At 32.8% G+C, this 22,864-nt stretch overlaps 1 protein-coding gene and 2 pseudogenes across 2 annotated transcripts; 2 read left to right on the top strand and 1 right to left on the bottom strand.

Moving 5' to 3' along the window:
* Nucleotides 1-209: 209 nt before the first annotated feature.
* On the bottom strand, nucleotides 210-1,542 carry LOC148546566 (ATP synthase subunit b, chloroplastic-like; annotated as a pseudogene). Its single transcript, XR_015899115.1, has 2 exons — nucleotides 1,402-1,542; nucleotides 210-683 (listed from the first exon to the last, which is right to left on the bottom strand). The product of XR_015899115.1 is annotated as an ATP synthase subunit b, chloroplastic-like (transcript).
* Nucleotides 1,543-10,000: 8,458 nt separating this feature from the next.
* LOC148546565 (uncharacterized) lies at nucleotides 10,001-13,677 on the top strand (annotated as a pseudogene).
* A 1,121-nt stretch (nucleotides 13,678-14,798) lies between these two features.
* On the top strand, nucleotides 14,799-17,527 carry LOC148546564 (uncharacterized). The gene is made up of 7 exons (XM_088499253.1): nucleotides 14,799-14,841; nucleotides 15,201-15,361; nucleotides 15,535-15,747; nucleotides 15,880-15,972; nucleotides 16,109-16,210; nucleotides 16,354-16,605; nucleotides 17,447-17,527. The coding sequence occupies exons 1-7, from the start codon at nucleotides 14,799-14,801 to the stop codon at nucleotides 17,525-17,527; spliced, it is 945 nt and encodes a 314-aa protein (XP_088355379.1).
* The last annotated feature ends 5,337 nt before the right edge of the window (nucleotides 17,528-22,864 follow it).

The following is a 22,864-nucleotide window of genomic DNA, read 5'->3' as shown; positions in this document are numbered from 1 at the left end:
CCATAAATACGAGCAATACCGTCACCTACTTGAAGTACAGTACCAGTATTTACAATCTTTACCTCGGTATTATATTGTTCAATACGTTCGCGGATAATTTTACTAATTTCATCTGCACGAATGGTTACCATGAGTATTTCTTAATTTAATTCTAGAAGAGAAAAATGATGCATGTACTCTAAATTTACTAAAGAAGAAGGACTAATGCGTTATTTTATATCTTTCATTTCCCCAAACATGCCAATATTAGCACTGATGGTACGTAAATGTAACTCGTTGTTCAAGCAACTATTCAGCGTTCCCAGAGCTCCTTGTAAGGCTTGTTGGAAAACCCGTTGTCGGACTTGATTAATCGTTCTTTGTTGTTCAAAACGAATAGTTTCATTTTTGTAATTTTCTAATTGTTCCAAAGTCGTATAAATTGACTTAATTAAATTCAATTTTTCTCGTTCTATTTCAGAATAACCATTCACTCGAAACTGATCTGCTTCCGTTTCAACTTTCCTTAAACGGGCCCGGGCTTTTTCTAGCTGTTCAAGAGCTCCTTCCCGCAGTTCTTCTGAATTTCGAATAGTCTTCAAGATTCTCTGTTTTCGATTATCTAATAAATCACTTAATGAAAGTAGATTCTCTTTCCATTCATTTGAAAACGTCTATGATCTCTTCCCAAACCAAACATGAATCTTTCAATTCATTTGGCTCTCACACTCAATTACTTATAGGACAATTCTTCCTATCTTTTTTAATGAGCCTATCCTCTCTTATTTTTTTTTTGTATTCAAATATTTATTTGAAAGATATTGAAATTGATAACTAACACAACACCGGAATTTTTGGAGGACTCTTCCGATCAAACAAATATTTGTCAGCAAAGTTGTTTTTTTTCTTCAAATCCAAAGAATTCTTATTATTTTATACGTAGGTCATCGATTTCGCATTGTATAAATTGTATAAAAAAAAGAGGGGGGGTGAGAAAAAGATTCACTTTTTGCCCATTTTTTCGAATTTTTCGCCGTAAAGGGAATTCAAGCTATTTTATCGACATGAGTGTTTTAAATCGAAAAAGATTCCAACTATCTTTTTTTTTCAAACCATTTTTTTATATTAACATGGTGGTAGAAAGAATACTATACTGCGTCTAGATTTAAAACTGCCTATGCCTAGCTTTGCTTTAACCATGGTAATGGTCCAAAATTGTTAGTTCATAGAGAATCAAAGTGGATTTAACAATGAATCACGAAATGCTATGGTTCTTAAAATTTTTTTCTTAATTTATTAAAACTAGAATTTTTTTCAGAAGTAATTCGTGGGATCATGCACTTTTTCCTATTTATATATATAAAGAAAAAAGTGCAGTTGGTTCGATCCAACCTATTCTTGAAATAAACAACTCGCACACACTCCCTTTCCAAAAAAAACCAATACACCGAGCACTACACTTAGATTTATTGGATTTGTTGCTAAAATATCGGTATTAAACCCGAAACTTCCGGCGGATGGCCAGTAACTCAAACAAAGGAAAGAATCGGTTACATTTTTCATATGATCTCATCTCCTCTTCTATTATGGATAGACTAATTTTCTTTCTATGATTCCGAATTTGTTTTATTTAGAATTTTTTTAATAATATTTATATATTAGTGGTCGATCAATTGGATTACAAAATTTCCCATAAAAATCATATTTTTTAGCTAGTTTTTTTTTTCAATTGCAAAATCTCTAGTTGTTTTATTTTAATAAATAAACACTTTCTAAAAAGATTTCCTAATAATAATAAAAAGGGTGGCATTGTGCTAAAAAGGGAAGGAATAAGGCAAGCAGTATGTTAATTTCTCAACTTTACCTTAAAAGAGTCCTTCCCCTGCGCTGCGTTCTTGGACAAACGAAAAAAGAATTTTTGAGGTGAAATCAAAATAATATAATTCTAAAAAGCAAGAGCAGCAAATTAAGTACACGTAAAAAGAGATATGTATTTGTATTTTTCTATTTTTTTAGAGTTAAACAAAGGGATTCGCAAATAAAAGTGCTAATGCTACAACCAGCCCATAAATTGTTAACGCTTCCATAAACGCTAGACTAAGCAATAAAGTACCCCGTATTTTTCCCTCTGCCTCTGGTTGTCGCGCAATCCCTTCTACTGCTTGCCCTGCAGCAGTGCCTTGGCCAACCCCAGGTCCAATAGAAGCAAGCCCTACAGCCAACCCAGCAGCAACAACGGAAGCAGCAGCAATCAGTGGATTCATGATAAGTTCCTCTCATCCAAAAAAGGGGAAATGGTTAATGATACAAGCAACCAATTTTGACTTGAATTTTTCAATTAATAATAAAGATTTATTCAGTCGAAATGATTGAGGAAAAAAATGAAGAAAAAAATAAAGAAAGAATATTTATTGAACTGTTGGAACTACTTCGATATTTCTCTATTTTTCTATTCCCATAGTTTTTGTAAATCCATACAACTTTTGTTCTTATCTTCCCTTAAAATAAAATTTTGGAACCATTCTTTTCTTTTAGAGTTTTCTTGATTCAATTTTGTTAGTCATTCATCAAGATTCAATTCATATTTACAGATGAATATAGAAGGGCTTCGTTTTTTTGAATCTCTATCGAAATTGACAGTAGCAGGACAAATTTGGATAACTATATTTATAGTTGGTTTCTAGATAATTCGTTAACATCCAATATCTAGTATCACATATACATGTATTTCTTCTATACCGTAAACCAATTGTTCGTGTATTCAATTGGATTCGAGAAGCATTCTTTGAAACCTTTCAAAAGACTTAAAAAAAAAAAGAAAGAGTTGCCCTTTAGCTATTATATTATAATTTTATTATATACACCCCGGCTTGACTCCTCTTTCAAATCTTAGTCTTAGGTTTTTGCTAGCCCTTTTCTTCTTTTTGATTATATCCTCGTTTATATCCATATGGTATAATCAATCTAAAAAAATTCGTTCGACCGAAGAACTGAATCTTTGCAACGAAATATTGAAATTGGAGTGATCTAAATGGAATTTTTATTTATTGTTGAATTGAATATGAATGAAATACAAATACGTTCTAGTTTTATGTAATATCCATTTTAATCACATGTCGTAAACGGAAATATCCTACAAAGTTCAAAGTTAAAGTTCTTAATATTTACATTTACAACATTAATAGACTCTAATCAAATAATATTCAAATTAGATCTATATTATAATGTAAAAAAAATATTTATGTTATAGATTTAATGAACAAAATAAAATACAACAAAAACAATACCAAAAAGTTATTGAAAAAAATTGAAAACAAAGATTCTTTTTAGTTTAGTAAAAAAAAAATAGGAAAAAGATTCATTATTTAAAAGATGTTTTTCCTATTTTTTTTTATAGCTCTCAAGTAATCTTTTCTATTTTTTTACCAAATCATATATTTATTTATACTTTGATTGCATTTAATTTAACCCCGTATTTATGAATATTCAATTAATAGAATCAGAATTCAAAACTTATTTGTTTCTCTTTTATGTATTTTTGTTACCTAAGTATATTATCTTTAGCCGCACATATATTGTGGCGAGTCAAACTAAACTAGAAACTAAAAAAAAAAGACTATTTCCTAAATTTGTTAAGTTAATGATGGCCTTCCATGGATTCACCTATATAAGCCGCAGCTAAAGTAGCAAAAATAAGGGCTTGAATACCGCTTGTAAATAATCCAAGGAACATGACAGGTATAGGAACTACTAAGGGTACTAAAGAAACAAGAACAACAACTACTAATTCATCAGCTAATATATTTCCGAAAAGTCGAAAGCTAAGCGACAGGGGTTTTGTGAAATCTTCTAAGATGTTAATTGGTAGAAGGATTGGAGTTGGTTGGATGTATTTACCAAAATAAGCTAATCCCTTTTTCGAAAGACCCGCATAGAAATATGCTACTGATGTAAGTAAAGCTAATGCAACAGTAGTATTTATATCATTTGTGGGTGCAGCTAACTCCCCATGAGGTAACTGTATTATTTTCCAAGGCAAAAGAGCCCCCGACCAATTTGAAACAAAAATAAATAAGAACATAGTTCCAACAAAGGGAACCCACGGACCATATTCTTCCCCAATCTGAGTTTTGCTTACATCTCGAATGAATTCGAGGACATATTCAAAGAAATTCTGACCAAAAGTGGGAATGGTTTGCGGATTTCTAACAACTAAAATGGCTGAAACCAATAAGATAGCAATTACGACCCAAGAAGTTATAAGTACTTGGGCATGCACTTGGAACCCCCCTAATTGCCAATAGAGATGTTGACCTACTTCCACGGAAGATATCTCATATAATCTTTTTAATGTGTTGATGGAACATAATAGAATATTCATATTGCCCTCAAAATAAATAGAACTTGAAAGGAATTATTTTGATTCAACCATCTATTTTTTCAATTGTCTGTTAAATCTTTTATTTTGAATATCGACTAATCACTTAATATTTCTGGGTTTTTTGTTTTTTGCGCGATTTAGTAAATTAGTTATAGTAACCGATTCTATAAATCTATGAAGTTATCAATGGAATAATTTATTTTATTATTAATTAAGAATTTCGTATATAGCTAGAACGACCTTCACAAATTGCAAATACTAATTTGTTAAGAATTAACCGAATTGAAGCTATAGCATCATCATTAGCTGGAATCGAAATATCCGCGAGATCGGGGTCACAATTTGTATCGATTAAACAAATCGTTGGAATTCCCAAAGTGATACATTCTCTAAGAGCGGTATACTCCTCTTGCTGATCAACGATTATGACAATATCGGGTAAGCCAGTCATATATTTAATGCCACCCAGATAGGTTTCCAAGTGCGATAACTGTCTCTTCAAAATAGCAGTATCTTTTTTTGGCAAACTATGGATTCTGCCCGTTTTTTGTTCTGTTCTCAAGGACCTGAACTTATGAAGTCTCGTTTCTGTAGTATACCAATTGGTTAACATACCGCCGAGCCATTTTTTATTAACATAATGACACCGAGCTCTTGTTGCAGCCCGTGCTATTAAATCCGCAGCTTTATTTTTTGTGCCAACAATTAAAAATTGTTTCCCCTTACTTGCTGCATCAAAAACCAAATCACAAGCTTCTGATAAAAAGCGAGCAGTTCTTGTAAGATTTAGAATATGAATACCCTTACGTTTTGTGGATATATAAGGTGCCATTCTGGGATTCCATTTTCTAGTACCATGGCCAAAATGAACTCCCGCTTCCATCATCTCTTCCAACGTTATGTTCCAGTATCTTTTTGTCATTGATCCCCACAAAAAAAGAGACAGGGTATCCTGAAATAAGAAAAGTTTTGTTCCGATGGAACCTTCTCTTTTATCGAAGATTGGCTCTTGATACATGGTCAGGCCATTCAATTTTTTTTACTTTTTTCTTTATTCTCTTTCAAAAATGTAATCAAACGCCTTTATTTAAATTTAAGAATTATAAATTCGAAAAAATAGGCTTTTAGCAATTATCAAATCTTCGGAAATGATTGCTGCAACGTATCACATAAATTCTTGAAATTAAAAAACAAATTCTCTATGGTGGAACAGGATATCTTTTATTTTTTCCTCGAGTAAATTCTTTTTTTTCGGAGCAATCTTAATAAGTTGTCTTTGCTTTGAAGGCTGTGTTACCCTTTTGAATCCGGTACCAACGGGTATCATTCCCCCCAAAACAACGTTCTCTTTCAGACCTTTCAACCAATCGATACGATCTCGGAGAGCAGCTTTTGCTAAAACTCTAGTAGTTTCTTGAAAACTCGCTTCGGATATGAAACTTTGGGTATTCAAAGATGTTTTTGTTATTCCCAATAATAGAGCTCGGTAACAAATTACTTCTTCTAAGGCACGTCCCGCTCGTTCAGCTCGAAACAATCCAATTAGCTCGCTGGGTGAAAAAACATTAGACATTCCATCTTCTGAAACCAATACTTTTGATGTTATTTGGCGTACGATAATCTCAATATGTCTATTATGTATATGCACTCCTTGGGATCGATAAACCCTTTGGATTTTATTAACCAAAGAAATTCGACTTTGGACAATAGTTAGCTCAGTACAAAGAAAGAATCCCCAAGGAATGCCGAGAATTTTGGTTATATGTTCGTTCCAAGCGTCAACCCTCTTCCCTAGGTTAATGGATATTGAATCAATCGAACGAACTTCTAATACCTGTTCCACTTTTGGAAGACCTTGGGTTATATCACCTGATCTCGATTTTTCATATATAAATGTTACTAATATATCTCCTTCAAAAAAGATTTCTCCAAAATGTCCATGAACTGTTGCTCCTGGAGTCGCCAAATAGGTATTAGCCGATCTTATTAATATGGAATCCATTTTAACAATTAAAACTTGTCCCGAATGTAAACGTCACGCGCCACCAATGACCTCCACGGCCATCGCTGACGCGTCGGGGGCACTGTTACGGCCTGGCCCAAAACTCGCGCGGGTCAGCCCGACCCGAGTCCACGCCGGCCCAATGGTGCGTCCTCCACCCGACCCGGACACGCGTCCCGTACGGCTCGCTCACAGCCGTGGGACAACACCTTTGGGGACGTGGGCCTGCTCATCCGAAGGGCCCACCACTGACATGTATATAAGGGGGAGACTGGCTCTCCCCCCAAGGTACGTCCCATTCACACATCATTCCCTCTCCGCCTGCACATATTCTGACAAGGGCGTCGGAGTGTCTTTGCAGGTGGCACCCCCCTTCTCCATCAGAAGTGCTCGGGACCTCGCTCGCCCGGAACCAGGAGGCCACGACCAGGCGAGCCTTTCCACCCTCCGAAGTATTGACCTCAGGGTCCTGATCCAAACCGTCCGGTACCCGACTTATCGAACATTATATTATAAAATTATTCTTTTAAAAATTTAAACTAATAAAAAAATAATATAAATAATTATATTTCTGACAGAAAAATAAATCACAAAACTCAAAAGGCTAAAATAATATAATAAATAAAAGAAAAAGGTTTTAATAATGAAGACAATGCTGTGTTGAGGAAGAGAATAAAAGAATCACTACTTTGTAGCAATATATAGTAACTTTAAAATATCAAAAAGTCAAAGTGATCTACTATGGGAAGGTGTATGTGAAAAACTACTCTTTCTTCTAAGTGAAGGACCAGTATATAGATATATTGGGAAGTGCATGGTATGAGGGAAATCAGGACCTTGTCTTACTCTAATTGATGTTATTTTGGGGATTGGATTATCATCATTCATGTATGTTGCCCAACCTTTTTAATTAGGTTCCTAATTCATATTGAAATTTGGACTCTTAGGCTATAGTTCCTAGTCACAATAGTATTATTTTTCCTTTTCAATTTTATATAGGGTTACGGTGTTTATATATTTGAATCATTTCCTAGCACTTGATCTGTGATAATGGAGAGGATAAAAAAAACATTATCATTATATCAATAACGCTTTTTTAGCTATTGAATAAAATATTGGCGTATTAGTGTATGTGGACTCATCACTCATTGTGGTTTTCAGGAGAGTTGGGTTTTATTCTAAAAAATAAAAAAGAATGAAATTGGAAATATTTGGATAAAACTGAAAATAAATAGTAACGACCTAGCAAAGATAGATTATTATTTTAATAAAAAAATATAATATCAATAATATGACCATCTACTTTTTTAGTTAAGCACTTTAAATTTAGATCCTAGTGTAATTAAGATTCCTCCTGAACATGTATGCGAGAGAAATTAAAGCCTAGTAGTTAATTACTTAATTACTTGCAACTTTTGGTACTACTATGTACAGGGTAGTATTCCATAAAAACTATATATAAAGTTCGTGAGGGAAAGATAAAAAAAATAAAATATTTGTTTATAACTTTATATACAGTACGTATAAATTACCTAGCAAGTAAGCAAATTATAGCAACTAGCTAGCTTAGCTATTAGGGTAGCTAAAATTAGATTTAATTATTTGGTTGATCTTTATCGTTTTATTAAATTTATAATTAATTTTTTATATATTTTTTAATTAAATTTTTATATTATTATTAATTTTATTAGTACAAAAAATTTAAAATTAATAGAATATTTATTCACAAATTAAAGGTACCTAATTTAATATCTAATTAATTCTTTAGTCACAAAAAAATATCTAATTAATTCTTTGATTAAATATTTTTTGAGAATAATATTTCGTTAATTTTGACATTTTTTATATGAAAATTATCTAATTAGTAATTATAAAATTAAAAGTAGTATAAAGGCCTAATTGAAAAAAAAAATATGAAAAGTTTATATATCTAGTAAAACTGTAAAACTATAAGACCAACAAAATAATTATACCTAAAAAATACTACCATTATAAAAAATATGGTCTCTCACCAACTTTTTTTCTAACCACGTTTAAAAAACGTGGCCTAAAAGAATCATCTATCACACTTTTGTGAGGATAGCATTTATTCTGAGTTTTAACCACATTTTATTACGCTTGTAAAATATAGTGATAGAGTGTAATTGGTACACTTTTAAAGTGTAACTAGTATTTTATGTTTAAACAACTCTTAAAAAACATGACCTACTTTTTTTACTATTTAGTCTTCCAATATAAATGTCGCCATAAAAAATTTTCTACTAAAATAAAAAATTTAAAAATACTTATGCTAGTACCCTTTGAACCCTTATAATTTTTTTGCCATTTTTTAATTATTAATACAATTTTTTAGTTTAATAATTTAATAATATATTTTAATCTATATTTTTAAGTATTAATAACTAATTAATGACAAAAAATAATAAATTTTGAAAGCTCTCTAACATTCTTTAAAACTAAAACAACAAGTACTCTAGAAAAAAACAAATACTCTCACGTCTCAATAGCTCCCCTTATGCTCTCACTCTGAATCTGCCACCTTCACCCGTCCTCCAGCTTTGAGTCATTGTGCCTCAGTCAGCCTCGTGCTGTTGCTTTGCATCTCCTCCGCCTCACCTCCGTCACATCTTCCTGCTTCATGTCTGGTGTCTGCCATTGCTTTACATCATTAATTGCTTAACTTTCTGCTTTTCTGCTACTTGTCATCCATCCTTTGCATTGTGTCTTGCTATTGCTGCTCGCTCTACGATTCTATATTATTGAATCCAATAATGCCCTTTCTGTGGTTTTTCTGTTTTATTATTACTATTTATTATTATTATTATTATTTGTAGCTGTTTGTCATTATTAAAGATAAGTATCAAGGTGCATAATTGGTCTTGGAGTTATATAAGAGTGTGTCCTTTAATTTCTTATTCATATTAGGGATAGAATATAGCTCTATTTGTAATGTATACGTATGTGATGTTATCTAAATCATGTGAATATATATAGGTGGGGCCTATATCTATTTGTATGTCGCTGGGATTGTAATCAAGCATGAATATATTGCAGTTTGGAGTTTGGACTCCACCAGTTACACTAAACCTTATAATACTAAGTTACTAACAGTTTGTACTCTGTACCCATTAGCTTGACAACCACATATTGTTGTAATATAATCTGTTTAATTAAATAATAAATAAAACAGTATAATATACAAATATAAAACTAATTAGTTAGTTAGTTAATATAATACGAGTTTTATACGAATTGTTTTTATAAATTATAATTTGAGAATAATATATTTGTTTTATTTTTTGTCTCTTTTTATCTTGTAGAAAAAAATTAATTTGCATATATACAACTACTTGAGAAGGAAAAGTTCATAAAGCCACTGTAACAGTCATAAAATTATCATTTGAAAGAGATAATTATAATTTTTTTATAATTTCTTTTAGAATACTATTTAAGTATTTGTTTGATATCTAATTTGCACATACAAGAATTTCTTTTTATAATAGCACCTGCTGATGTATACTAGTTAGTTGTCTAGTAAATATGAGAGAGAGAGAGAAAGAGAGAGAGAGAGAGAGAGAGAGAGATTTATTTTTAATGAATAGATTTTTTAATATTCCTCTTTGTAGTCCCTCTTCGTCATGTCAATCGATAAGTCATGGATTGGAAAACCACGAAACACGCACGAGTATAAAGATGGTCTAAACAAGTTTTTGGATTTCGCTTTTGAGCATCGATCTCTCAGGGGTCGTCAAATTAAATGCCCTTGTCCGGTGTGTGGTTTTGGCAAGTGACAAACAAGAGAGAAAGTTTTTGAACATTTAATAGTCAAGCCATTTCCTGAAAACTACAAAGTTTGGTATTGGCATGGTGAAGAAGCAGTTGGAGTTGGGTCACAAGCTCATCAAACTAGTCAAATTGTACAAGATGATTCAACATCTCAACATCCAATGGTAACAATGCTCAATGACGCGTTTGGAGTTGCTGGACCTGACTTGAATGAAGATGGAGATGGAGATGAATACAACATAGAAGATGGAGATGGAGATGAAGACAACATAGAAGATGCAGAAAATGAAGAGCACAATGGAGAAAATGTAGAATTTTAAAAGTTGTTGGAAGATGGTAATGAGCAATTGTATGAAGGGTGCACAAAGTATTCAAAACTGTCTTTCTTGATTAGTCTGTATCACATAAAGTGCTTATACAGAATAAGCGACAAAGCCATGACCGAAATTCTCAAGTTAATAAAAGATGCTTTTGGAAATGCGAAGATTTCAAACACATTCTATGAGGCCAAGAAAACCATAAACAAACTAGGGCTTAATTATACCAAGATACCTGCTTGCCCTAATGACTGCATGTTATATTGGGGGGAGGATGAAGATTTGCAAGAATGCAAAAGATGCAAGACATCTAAATGGAGTGATGCTAAAAAGAAGAAACCGGCAAAGATTGTGATACTTTCCACTAAAACCGAGACTTCAGCGATTATTCATGTGTTCTAAGACTGCACAATCAATGCAATGGCATGCTTCGGCAGAAAAGAAAGATTCGAAGATGAGGCATCCGCGGGATTTTGAAGCTTGGAAGACATTCGATTTACTTCATGATAAGTTTGCCGAAGATCCTCGAAATGTACGTCTTGGTCTTGCAGCTGATGGATTCAACCCTTTTGGAGCTTTGCGTACAAACTATAGCGTTTGGCCAGTGGTGCTTATTCCATACAATCGACCTCCATGGGAGTGCATGAAGCCAACATCACTTATCTTGTCAATGATTATTCCTGGAGAGAAAATGCCGGGGAACAACATAGACGTATACTTACAACCTCTTATCAAAGAGTTAAAAGAGTTGTGGCATGATGGTGTTCAAACATTAGATAGGTTCAAGAATGAAATGTTTACATTGCGAGCAGCATTAATATGGACAATTAGTGATTTTTCAGGCCTTGGTAACCTATCTGGGTGGAACGTACACAGTAAATATGCTTGTCCCACATGTAACTTCAACACTGATTCATATAGATTAAAGCATGGTGGAAAATGGTGTTTTTTGGGGCATCGCCGTTTCTTAGAAAAGGGTCATAAGTTTAGGCTAAGTCGTGCAAAATTTAATGGAAAAGTTGAGTTGAGGGATTCCCCAGTAGCACTAACAGGGTCAGAAATATTGGAACAACTTGAAGGCATCAATGTTTCATTCGGGAAGGAACTACAGGCAAGTAAAGGTAAGAGGACTCGACGAAAAGTTGTTGAAGAAGATGATGAATCGGGGATGTGGAGGAAGAAAAGAATATTTTTTGATCTTCCTTATTGGGAGTCTAACTTATTGCGCCACAATCTAGATGTTATGCATATTGAAAAGAATGTTTGCGACAATGTGTTATACACCTTTCTCAATGAGACTGGAAGGTCAAAGGATAATCTCAAAGCTCGTAAGGATCTTAAAGAAATGGGTATAAGAAAAGATTTATGGCCAGATGAAAATGGGAGATATCATCCATCTTTGTTCACAATGTCAAATTCTATGAAAGATATATTCTTGCGTACTATAAAGAATATTAGAGTACCAGATGGTCTCTCGAGTAATATTTCACGGTGTTTGACCTGAAGCAAAGAAAGCTCTCTGGATTGAAGAGCCATGATTGTCACGTCCTTATGCAGCAACTATTACCCATTGCCATACGTAATGTGCTACCAGATAAAGTTACTGTAGTGCTAATAGAGTTGTCTTCATTCTTTCAACAGTTGTGCTCTAAAAGCTTAAGTCTTACTGAACTTGAGAAGCTCCAACCTCGAATAATCCTTACCCTTTGTCATTTAGAAATGTTGTTCCCTCCTTCTTTCTTTACAATCATGGTTTATTTAACCTGTCATCTAGTTGATGAAGCAAAACTTGGAGGACCAGTACACTATAGGTGGATGTATCCTATTGAGAGGTAAATATCTCTTTTCAATCATTGTTCATTTAACCTGTCACTTAGTTATATCTTACTTACTAAAGCCAATTATACAAACTAGGTATTTAGGACATTTGAAGTCCTATGTACGAAACAAAGCTAAATCAGAAGGTTCTATAGCTGAGGGATATGTGGCTGAAGAAGCTCTTACATTTTGCTCTCGGTACTTAGAAGGGATTGAGACAAGATTTAATAGGCCACCACGTGTTGATGATCGTCCGGATGGTAATTACAGTACACATGTTGATTCACTTTTTCCACAAATGGGTAACTCTAAGGGAGCTTTCACAGTATTTGAGTTGTCACCTATGGAAAAAAAATAAGCACATCGCTATGTGGTTCTAAATTGTCCATATGTCAAACCGTTCATTGAGTAAGTACTTAAGGATTTGCGTATATGTTTTTTATTGCCAAATGCCTAAACTGTTTGCATTTTTATTTACTTGAAAATAGTTGTTTAGTTAGAGTTAAACTTCCATATCTGACAGTGACTTTAAAGATTTTGTACGAAGACGATCTAAGGGTAGAATGCCTTCAAATGTAGAGATAGAAAAAAGAGTCAATAAAGATTTTGTTACTTGGTTTTCTACGCATGTAAATAGAAAAATGATAAGTTTTTTGCTAATATTGAGCAGTATTTATGGATATAATAACTAATATGTTGCTCTATCATAATAGCTTATGAACCCAGACATTATGAATACTGTGCATGAGGATTTGAGATACTTAGCAAGGGGTCCATCACGATATGCCAAGAGGTTTTCTACATTTAGTATCAATGGGTTCTCTTTTCAAACTACCAATCGAGACAATGGGTTAAAGACTCAGAATAGTGGAGTTTTCTTAATGTCTTCAACTCCTTGTGTTGCTAGCGCTAGTGATGCTAATGTTAGGAATGCTGATTTGTCATATTATGGCAAATTAGAAGATATTATAGAACTAAACTACAATGGCCGATTTCGGGTTACTTTTTTCAAATGTAAATGGGCTGACACCACTAGAGAATGGGGCTGTAGGAAGGATAGTTGGGGCTTTACTTCTGTTAATTTTTCACGGGTAATACACAGTGGTGACCGAGAGGAGGATGATCCATATATTGAAGCCTCACAAGCTCGAATGGTGTATTTTGTCAACGATGAAGTGAATAAAGATTAGAGTGTTGTCGTGCATTTGAAGCCAAGAGACTCATATGATATGGAGGGAAATGAAGATGATGAAGCATGCGAGAATGAGCCATGGTTAGAGCAAAACTTGGATTCTTTATTTGAAAATGGTGATAATCTATCATTGTTAAGAGATGATGTAGATGATGAACTATTAGATGATGACATTGGAGAAGATGAGCACATGTCGGAATAGTTAGTAGGTTAAATTAATTTATGGTATGAAATTTATATTTAAGTTTTCATTTAGTTATAATTCACATTTTATCTATACTTATTAATTATTTTATTTCCAACTATTATTTTGGTGTTCCTATAAGATCAACTAATGTTAGTAGGTTACATATAGTAGCGCCTATTAACAAAATTAAATTATTTTATTTCCAACTATTAATTTGGTGTTCCTATGTCTTCAAATTTAACTTGTAGATATATAACTTGTCGAATTTCTTGATCTATTATGCAGATATGCCAAAGCAAAAGAGGTACAAGAATCTACTTAAAGCAGCAGCTGCAAATTCTTCACAAGACAAGTCAATTGTAGTTGCAAATTCATCCGGAGACAAGTCGGCAGCTTCAAATGCATCACAAGTCAAGTCCGCAGCAGCTGCAAATTCCTCTCGAGAGACATCGGCAGCTACAAATTTCTCCTGAGACAAGTTGGCAGCAACTGCAAATTCCTCCCAAGACAAGTAGGCAGCTTCAAATTCCTCCCGGGACAAGTCGGCAGCTGCAAGTTCCTCCCGGGACAAGTCGGCAGCTGCAAGTTCCTCCCGGGATAAGTCGACAGCTGCAAGTTCCTCCCGAGACAAGTCGGCAGCAGCTGCAAGTTCATCCCGAGACAAGTCGGTAGCTTCAAATTCTTCTGAGCATCCATCCGAACCTAAACGTAAACGTGGACGTGAATCTAAACATCATTGGACTGTTGATGCCATGGGTATGTATAGATATTTTATTATGTTATTATTATCAATAGCATTAGAAATCTGAAAAGATACTACTTTTCTTTATGCCCATAAATAAGTCTCAAGTTTGTAGACTTGTAGTACAAGAATTAAAAATCATTCAGATCTACTTTTGAACCTAGGGAGTAGCGCCATACATCAAGGCTTTTTTTTGGGTATTAAAACAGGACTTAAAAGCCCGAAAAGAATAACGAAATTAGATGCAAACTACTCAGTCTAAGAGGCTCCTCTATCACCTCCTTGAAAGATTTTGATTAGCTTTGAAGGAATAGCAAGGCTTTAATGAATTATTAGTGGTCTGGTGCAGAATGCTAGAACAGATCGGAGTGTACAGAGAAAAACTATCATATCCATGTTAGAACAGATCGGAGTGCCAGCTTTAATGAATATTAGTGGTCTGGTGCAGAATGCTACATAATCTGAAGTAATTTAATGTTGTATAGTTAGTTTTTCATTGTTTAAAACTATTGGTTTAGTATAGAACAATGCTTTGTAATGATAAATCTATGTAAAAGGCTAGGCCTATTATTAATGAAATTTTTCTGTCCAAAAAAAAAAGAAGCAACAGATCAGAGTAATGTTCTAATGGGAAGGGAACAAAATTCTGGCAGCAATACCCAAAAAATTAAAGCAGATTAATATTAACTAAACTGTATTTTAGGGCTTTACCATTTTATTAGTAAAGCGAATTTTATTTATTTTATTCTTTAGTCGCTCATTTACTCATTTATTTATACTCATTTGTCTATTTTAGATGAATACGAAAATAGTACACGCCTTCATTTATTAGCGAAGGATGTGCATAATTTGCCAGAAGGTTTGCGCATAGTCGTCAATTTTGATAAGCATCATGCAACAATAGGAGAAGCAGCTGGACTCCTTGCAGGAGTTTATGGGCAATTGGCCACTGATTGTGTAGCATTTTCAATCAATTTTGAAAAGTGGTCAGACATTTCAGCAAGCTTTTTTGAAAATCAATGGAATATTTTTTCCTAGTAAGAAGATTACTCAAACTCTAAAGCTTATTTCTTTGCCATTATTTAGTTATATTTGCTGGTTAATATATATTCTTTGTTATAATATTGAAGGCTCGATTTTGCTTCAAAGTGAGTGATAACTTGGCCAAACGATTTTTGCTGCAATCGCTTGGCAAAAAATGGAGGGAACATAGGATAAAGCTTTGGAATGATTTTTATGATCCGAGGTTGAGTAAAACCGAGATCATAAATAATGCACCAGAAGATATTGCTCCTGATCAGTGGGCTCTATTTGTAGAATATTGTTTGAAGCCTAAAACTCAGGTAAGTACTTACTCTCCTACTAAAAAGCCTTATATGAAGCAGATATTGTTGCTGCCTGCTCTTGTATTTTATTTTATATAGAGTTGAATGCATGTTTGTCTCTATTTAATTGTGTCCAAATTTAACTTGCAGAAATTTTGTAAGAGGAATCAAGAAATTCGGCAAAAACAAATAATTCCTCATACTTCAGGTGCTAAATCAATTGCAAGAAGAAGGGCTGAATTGGTAATCAATTAATGCATGCATATCTAATCTATCTCAAATATAATGCATGCATCATCTCTTAATTTTCTGCATATCTAATCTAAGTTAGTAGGCTGCTATTTTTTGATCGAGTCTTTCTACTTTTCTTAAATTTTAGACGGAAGAGACGGGAAAAGAAGTTAGTAGGGTTCAAATGTGGGACATCACTCACAAGAAAATAGATGGAAGTTATGTTAATGAAAAGGCTAAAGAAATAGCGGTAAGACTAAAGTGCAATAAGTAACTTGTTTGTATTTCTTTTTCTTTCTTTTTTATAAGATAATACTATTTTTGATTCTTTCTCTTTCTTTTTATATATGTAGGAGAAGATTGAAGCACATAGTATTAGTCAAATGAATTTAGGTTCTTCAAGGTTTAGGTATGGGAGATGTTCCAACAATTGCTTTCAAGAACAACACTACAAGGATTAGTCAAATGAATTTAGGTTCTTCAAATGATGTTGGCACATCATCTACTTGTGGTCCAAATGTGCAAGAAGAGTTAGATGCCGTTAAAGCGCAATTGCAAGCGCTAGTCTCCTATATTGCTTCTAAGGAAGGAGGTAAAATTCCAATACAATTGGCTGGAATGTTCCCTACTCAACAAGTTTCACAGGTACATTCATATTTTGCTTATGATTCCTATTATTAATATAATTAGTAGTAGTGCTAGCTTATGCTAGAATGATAGTAAACCTTGTCTTGTGTGTACAGTATTTTGCATTAATATTTTGAGGAAAGACTATACTATTATGTTTTAATCGAACTTTGATTGGTTGCTTGCTTGCTATCTTCTATGTAAAAGGAGATGGGACCTTGGTAGTTGGTAGTAATGGGATATTGGCTTCATTTCATCCAGCTCTGCATTAGATGGGTAAAAGATCCTTTTAATACTGAATTGCAAATTATATATTTTAAATAAAGCTATATCAAATAAATAAATAAACAGGGTTAGTCATAATTTTAATTTTGCCATCAACCTTAAGTTTGTTCACTCTTCACGCCAAGCAAACCTTCGGGTTAGGACGCGCTCAATGATATTTAATTTTCCCAAATGAAAATATCTAATGATACAAAGAACCTATATAATTGAGTATAGTATACAGTGTGCTGATCAAAGTATAGTTTTTCAATTGTAAAGAGTGTGGCTGAGGGAGGAGCTAGTTAGGAGGGGCCACGAATCAATTCCAATCATGTATTCTTCTTTTATCAAAACCCTGGGCATATGTGAATGAAAACTATGGGTGAGATATAGAATTGATAGTATATGTTCTTGACTTCGCTTACTTGCTTAGTTGCTATGTATCAATGCTATGTAATTAGACATGATAAATGTGTGAAAACAGAGTCGAATTTTTATTGTATCAATGCTATGTAATTAGACATGATAAATGTATATCAATATATGCCTTTTTCTTACATTTCTTGTGCTCATAATAGTTATATTTTTGTTGTAGGGATTGGATCAGGAGAGTGAGATTCCATCACCAAAAGAGTTAGGAAGTAGGTCTTCTGGAGCAAGCAACAAGGAAGCATGACCTTGCTTGATATGTTAAGACGTATATTAAGAATTATATTTTAAGATGTATTATTGAAAAATGTTACTTTGATACTTTGTTTTTGGATTATGACATTTCAATTATGACTTGGATTATGACTTTTGGATCATGTATGAATTAAAATCATCATATGATGTTTGATTTATGACTATGCCTTTTGGTTATTACGAGATTTTTAAGTGAGTTTCAAAAATATCACTTAAATTGGTAGTTTCAATCTTATTTTAAAAAGCATTAAATTGTCATCATAATTAGGTACAAACGGCGGTTAGAAACTCCCATTTTAAATGAAAACGATGCCATTATATGCTAGTAGAAACTGCCATTTTAAACACAAAAGATGCCATTATAACCTGGTAAAAACGGCAATTAGAAACTGCCATTTTAAACACAAAAGATGCCATTATAACCTGGTAAAAATGGCGCCTAGAAACTGCCATTTTAAACACAAAAGATGCCATTATAACCTGGTAAAAATGGCGGTTATAATGGTAAAAACGGCGGGTGTTCAAAAACTGCCATTTTATGCGGAAATAACGGCGGTTACAAACCACCATTTTAACACTCAAAAAACCGCCGTATTATCCACAGGTTATTACGGCGGTTTTCTGAAAACCGCCGTAATAACCAGAATGGTGTCCAGAATAACGGCGTTTCTTGGAGGCGCCAGTTTTGGTCATAATGGCGGTTCTAACCACCGTAATTCTCCAAAATAACCGCCGTTTTAACCCCCTTTTTTTGTAGTGTAGGCAGTTCTTTAGTCTCTTGGAAGACCAAGAAACAAACCACCGTTGTCCGCTCATCCACGGAAGCAGAATATCGTGCATTTGCCAACACAACTTGTGAACTTCAATGGATACTAAATGTGTTATAGTTTTTACGCATCTCTCCTATCCGCCCACCAGTTTTATATTGTGATAATTAGAGTGCTCTTCATATTGCTGCTAACCCGGTTTTTCATGAACGGACCAAACATTTAGAGGTTGATTGTCACTTGGTTCGACAAAAAGCTCAAGCTGGAGTCCCAATTCCCTCTTCTGGGCAATTAGCTGACATCTTCACCAAGCCTTTGTCTCCTCAACCCTTCCATCTTAATCTGAATAAGCTTAGTGTTCTTGACATCTTTCATCCTCCAACTTGCGGGGGCGTATTAAACCACTCTTCCACCTTAGCCCATGACAACAATAAAGACGTCTCACGGCCCACAAATTTAGCCCAACAGAATACACTAAATTCAATTATATTTTTAGTCTTTATCTTATCTTATAGTTATTTTTATCTTTATCTCTATCTTATCTTTATTTACTTTTATCTTTCATATGCCAATGCTCTATATATATTTAGTTTTATCTTCATAGTTTACAATTCAATTCAATCAATAAACAATCAATAAAATTTTTTCATCTTTTTCTTTCATAATTATATTATCTTTGCGTACTCTTTTCTTTTTATTAATATGTGTAGAGAAATTCTTGGGCCAATTATTATTATTTTTTTATTATTTGACTAATATAAATACTAAATTATATTTAATGAATAAATTTTATTAATTTATATGTATAAATTTTAAAAAATATAGTTATAAACTGTATTAATTTATGTGTGTAAAATTTTGGTAAAATATAAGTACAAATTATATATGTTTTTTATGTGTAAAACGTATGTAAATATGGGTACTAATTATTATTGATCAAGTGCTAGTAAAAAATAATAATATTTATTGATCATATAATATTACTCATATATGTATATTCTCTATCAATTTTTATTTGTAGAATATGGTATAAATCACATTAAAAATGTTATATCCACACTAAACTTCAGTCACTAAATTATTTATTATGTATTTATGTATAAATATATGTATAATTTATTTTATTTTTAATATATTTTATATTTTATTGTATACTATTTTATATTAGTGATTAATTTTAATGTACATCTTTAAAATTATATTGATGATTTATATCCATGTATGTGTGTAAAACTTTATAAAATGTCAAAAATTTGATATCTTGATGATCAGCTGCCAAAAATTGTTAGATCTTTAACTAAATTTTTTGCTATAATCTTACAATTGTTATGTGTTTATTAAGATAACGTTAGGACTAAATATACACCCTCTATATTGTTAAGTACACAACTTGTTTTAATTAAAAATAAAATAAATCATTGTATTTAAAGATCAAGAGGAATAAACAAAATAAAAAATTTCAATCTCAAATGAAATGTATATAAAAAATAATTATGTTAAGTGTACGTTAATATTAACTACTAAAATTAATTATTAATGTATAATATATACTAAAATATAAAATATACATTAAAAATAAATTAAATTATATATATTATATACAAATAAATAATGACTAATTTGATAGTTAATGTTTTATGTGTAAATAATATTTTTATGAGAAAATATTCAGTTTGGTTTCTAAAGTTACACTCGAACTTCAATTTAGTCTTTAAAGTTTTAATTGCCTCAATTTAATCCCTAAATTTTTTAAATTTTAATCATGTTAGTCCCTACGATGGTTTTCATTACAGAGTCAATTGAAAAATTTAAGGACTAAATTAAGACAATTAAAATTTTAAAGACTAAATTGAATATCGAATGTAACCTTAGAAACTAAACTGAGTATTTTCTCTATTTTTATATAAAAAAAATTGTTGCGACCCAATTCTTAGATTAAGCTTAAAAACCACCACAAATTAAAAAATACGTTGCACAAACCAATCTGAATTCTCGTTGTTGGATTTCTATATTTACAATAAATGCAAGACATGAAATATGTTAAATCTAATCCGTAAGGTGTCACCTCATAATTAAATAAATAAAACATACAGTTTACCATAATCTTCTTCTGTGAGCATGTAATAATTTCTCCAACAATATGATCTTGTGAACAAGCAATAACAATGTTAAGAAGAAACCAATCGTGTTATATATGTTTGGGTCCATATATACATATAGTTAGTCACTTGGATTATGCCATCATTTTTTCATTTTTGGGTCTTTTTCCAACCCTACCAAGCCAACATATTAATTGACTAAAATCCATTGAAATAAGACAAACAAAAAAGTCAAACCCAATTATTTTTGCATCACGTATGTAGCATATATATAAGATGCACAATTTAAAGGTGCTTTAATTTTGCTGTTTCACTTTTCAACATTACAATTTTTTTCTTAAGAAAAAAGAAACTACTATTTTTTATGATATTAGACCATCTCCAGTAGAAAATTCATCCCAATTTCTATTTATGGCCCACTTGTCATAAAAAATAACTCCACATCAGCTTTTGCGTCATAAACAGTAAATAGGAACTCAAAGCATCTCTCTCTTCTCTATTAGGAGGAACTAACTTTAGTTCCTGTTGTGGTCCCACTTAATTAATTAATTAAAATACTTAAAATTAATGTAATTAATTTTTTTAATAATGTAATTTAAATATTTAAATTTAAAAATAATTCACTATTAAAAGATATTAATATTAAATAAATTTATATATAACAATAATACACAATATATAATTCGGGATTACACTAATTTGTAAAATTACTTAATAAAAAAAATAATTAAATTCTATAGTTGACGACAAGCATTGTGAAATTGTCATATGTGTTCAATCAAGTCCTCTTTCAATTGTCTATGCTGCTGCCTATTTCGAAGTTGGGCATTTCTTTGGAGAAATTGATGGTATGGTGCAAAATCTTCTTCTCCCAGCTGAGGTTGTGATAAGCCATTTTCAACATCATCATACTCTAATCCTTGAGCAAAATTTCCTGCATAAGTGTCTCTTTCATCCTCAACAATCATATTATGCAATATAATACAAGCTCTCATTATGTTGGCAAGCTTCTTCTTTTCCCAAAAACGAGCTGGACCACGTATAATTGCAAAGCGTGCTTGCAACACTCCGAATGCTCATTCTACATCTTTTTTTCCCTTCTTGGTATTGTGCAAATAACTTGCGTTTCTCCCCTTGTGGCTTTGAGATTGATTTGACAAATGTGGCCCATTCAGGATAAATACCATCTGCTAAGTAGTATTTCATTGTATAATTATTACCATTAATAGTATAATTTACCTCCGGAGCACGATCATTTAGAATGTCATCAAACACTGGAGAACGATCTAACACGTTGATATCGTTATTTGAACCAGAAACTCCAAAGAACGCATGCCATATCCAAAGGTCTGAAGATGCTACAACCTCAAGTACTATAGTTGCAACCCCACGATAACCACTCATGTACATACCTTTCCACGCTTTTGGACAATTTTTCCATTGCCAATGCATGCAGTCAATGCTACCCAACATGCCAGGGAAGCCACGACCCTCTGCCATTTGTAGTAGGCATTGTACGTCATTTGGATTTGGTTTTCGCAAGTATTCATCCTCAAACACCGAAATGACACCTTCAACAAATTTTTCCAAGCATTCAATTGTAGTGCTCTCGCCTATGCGCACATAATCATCAACAGCATCAGCTGCTACGCCATATGCTAACATCCGTATCGCAGCGGTACATTTCTGCAGTGGCGACAAGCCTCTTCTTCCAATTGCATCAACCCTCTGTTGGAAATAAGGATAGACGTTTGAGAGAGCGTCTACTATCCGAAGGAACACATGTCTTCTCATTCGAAATCTCCGTTGAAAAATGTCAGCATTATACACCGGATCATCTGCAAAGTAATCTTGGAAAAGGCGATCATGTCCTGCTTCTCGATCTCTGTTGATCCATCTACGAGTAATTGGGATAGAGCTTCTATCGATATCTTCTTCTTCTGAATCTTCGAGTAAATACTCATCGATCCAATTATCTATGAGTGTGTTATCTTGTCGTCTTCTTTTGCCATACAAAGCCTCATTAAACATATCATCAAAATTTCTAGTCATATCTAGAAATGTAATTTTTAGTTCTCTTTCGAGGTGAGAAACAAGAGTTGAAGTGGAGTTGAGGAGTTATTGATAGTTGATATTTATAAGTGTGTCTGCAATAAGTACCTTAACGGCTAGTTAACGGCTAGTTTTGCAACGGCTAGTTTTGCAACGGCTACTTAACGGCTAGTTTTGCAACGGCTACTTAACGGCTAGTTTTACAACGGCTACTTAACGGCACAATAATATTGACTAATTTAAAAACTTCCATCAGAAATAAATAAAACAATCTACATCACATACCAGTAATACGCAATAAAAATAAGAACATACTACATAACTCTACGAATACAAGGAACCATTAAGTAAACCACTTGGAAATTATTTTCTCACATGCAATCTCATGAAGAGCTCGTCGTTTTTCACTCA

This window comes from Arachis ipaensis, chromosome B9 (assembly GCF_059453495.1).
Source record: "Arachis ipaensis isolate K30076 ecotype BB chromosome B9, ASM5945349v1, whole genome shotgun sequence".
Classification (NCBI taxonomy): Eukaryota; Viridiplantae; Streptophyta; class Magnoliopsida; order Fabales; family Fabaceae; genus Arachis; species Arachis ipaensis.
This window is presented reverse-complemented; position numbering and strand designations above follow the sequence as displayed.

Excerpts from the sequence above, each read along its gene's own strand:
- LOC148546564 (XM_088499253.1), top strand. The coding sequence starts at position 14,799 with ATGTTAGAACAGATCGGAGTGCCAGCTTTAATGAATATTAGTG. Across the intron at positions 15,748-15,879 it reads GTTTGAAGCCTAAAACTCAG|AAATTTTGTAAGAGGAATCA; the intron begins GTAAGTACTTAC and ends TTTAACTTGCAG. Across the intron at positions 16,211-16,353 it reads AAAAGGCTAAAGAAATAGCG|GTTCTTCAAGGTTTAGGTAT; the intron begins GTAAGACTAAAG and ends AAATGAATTTAG.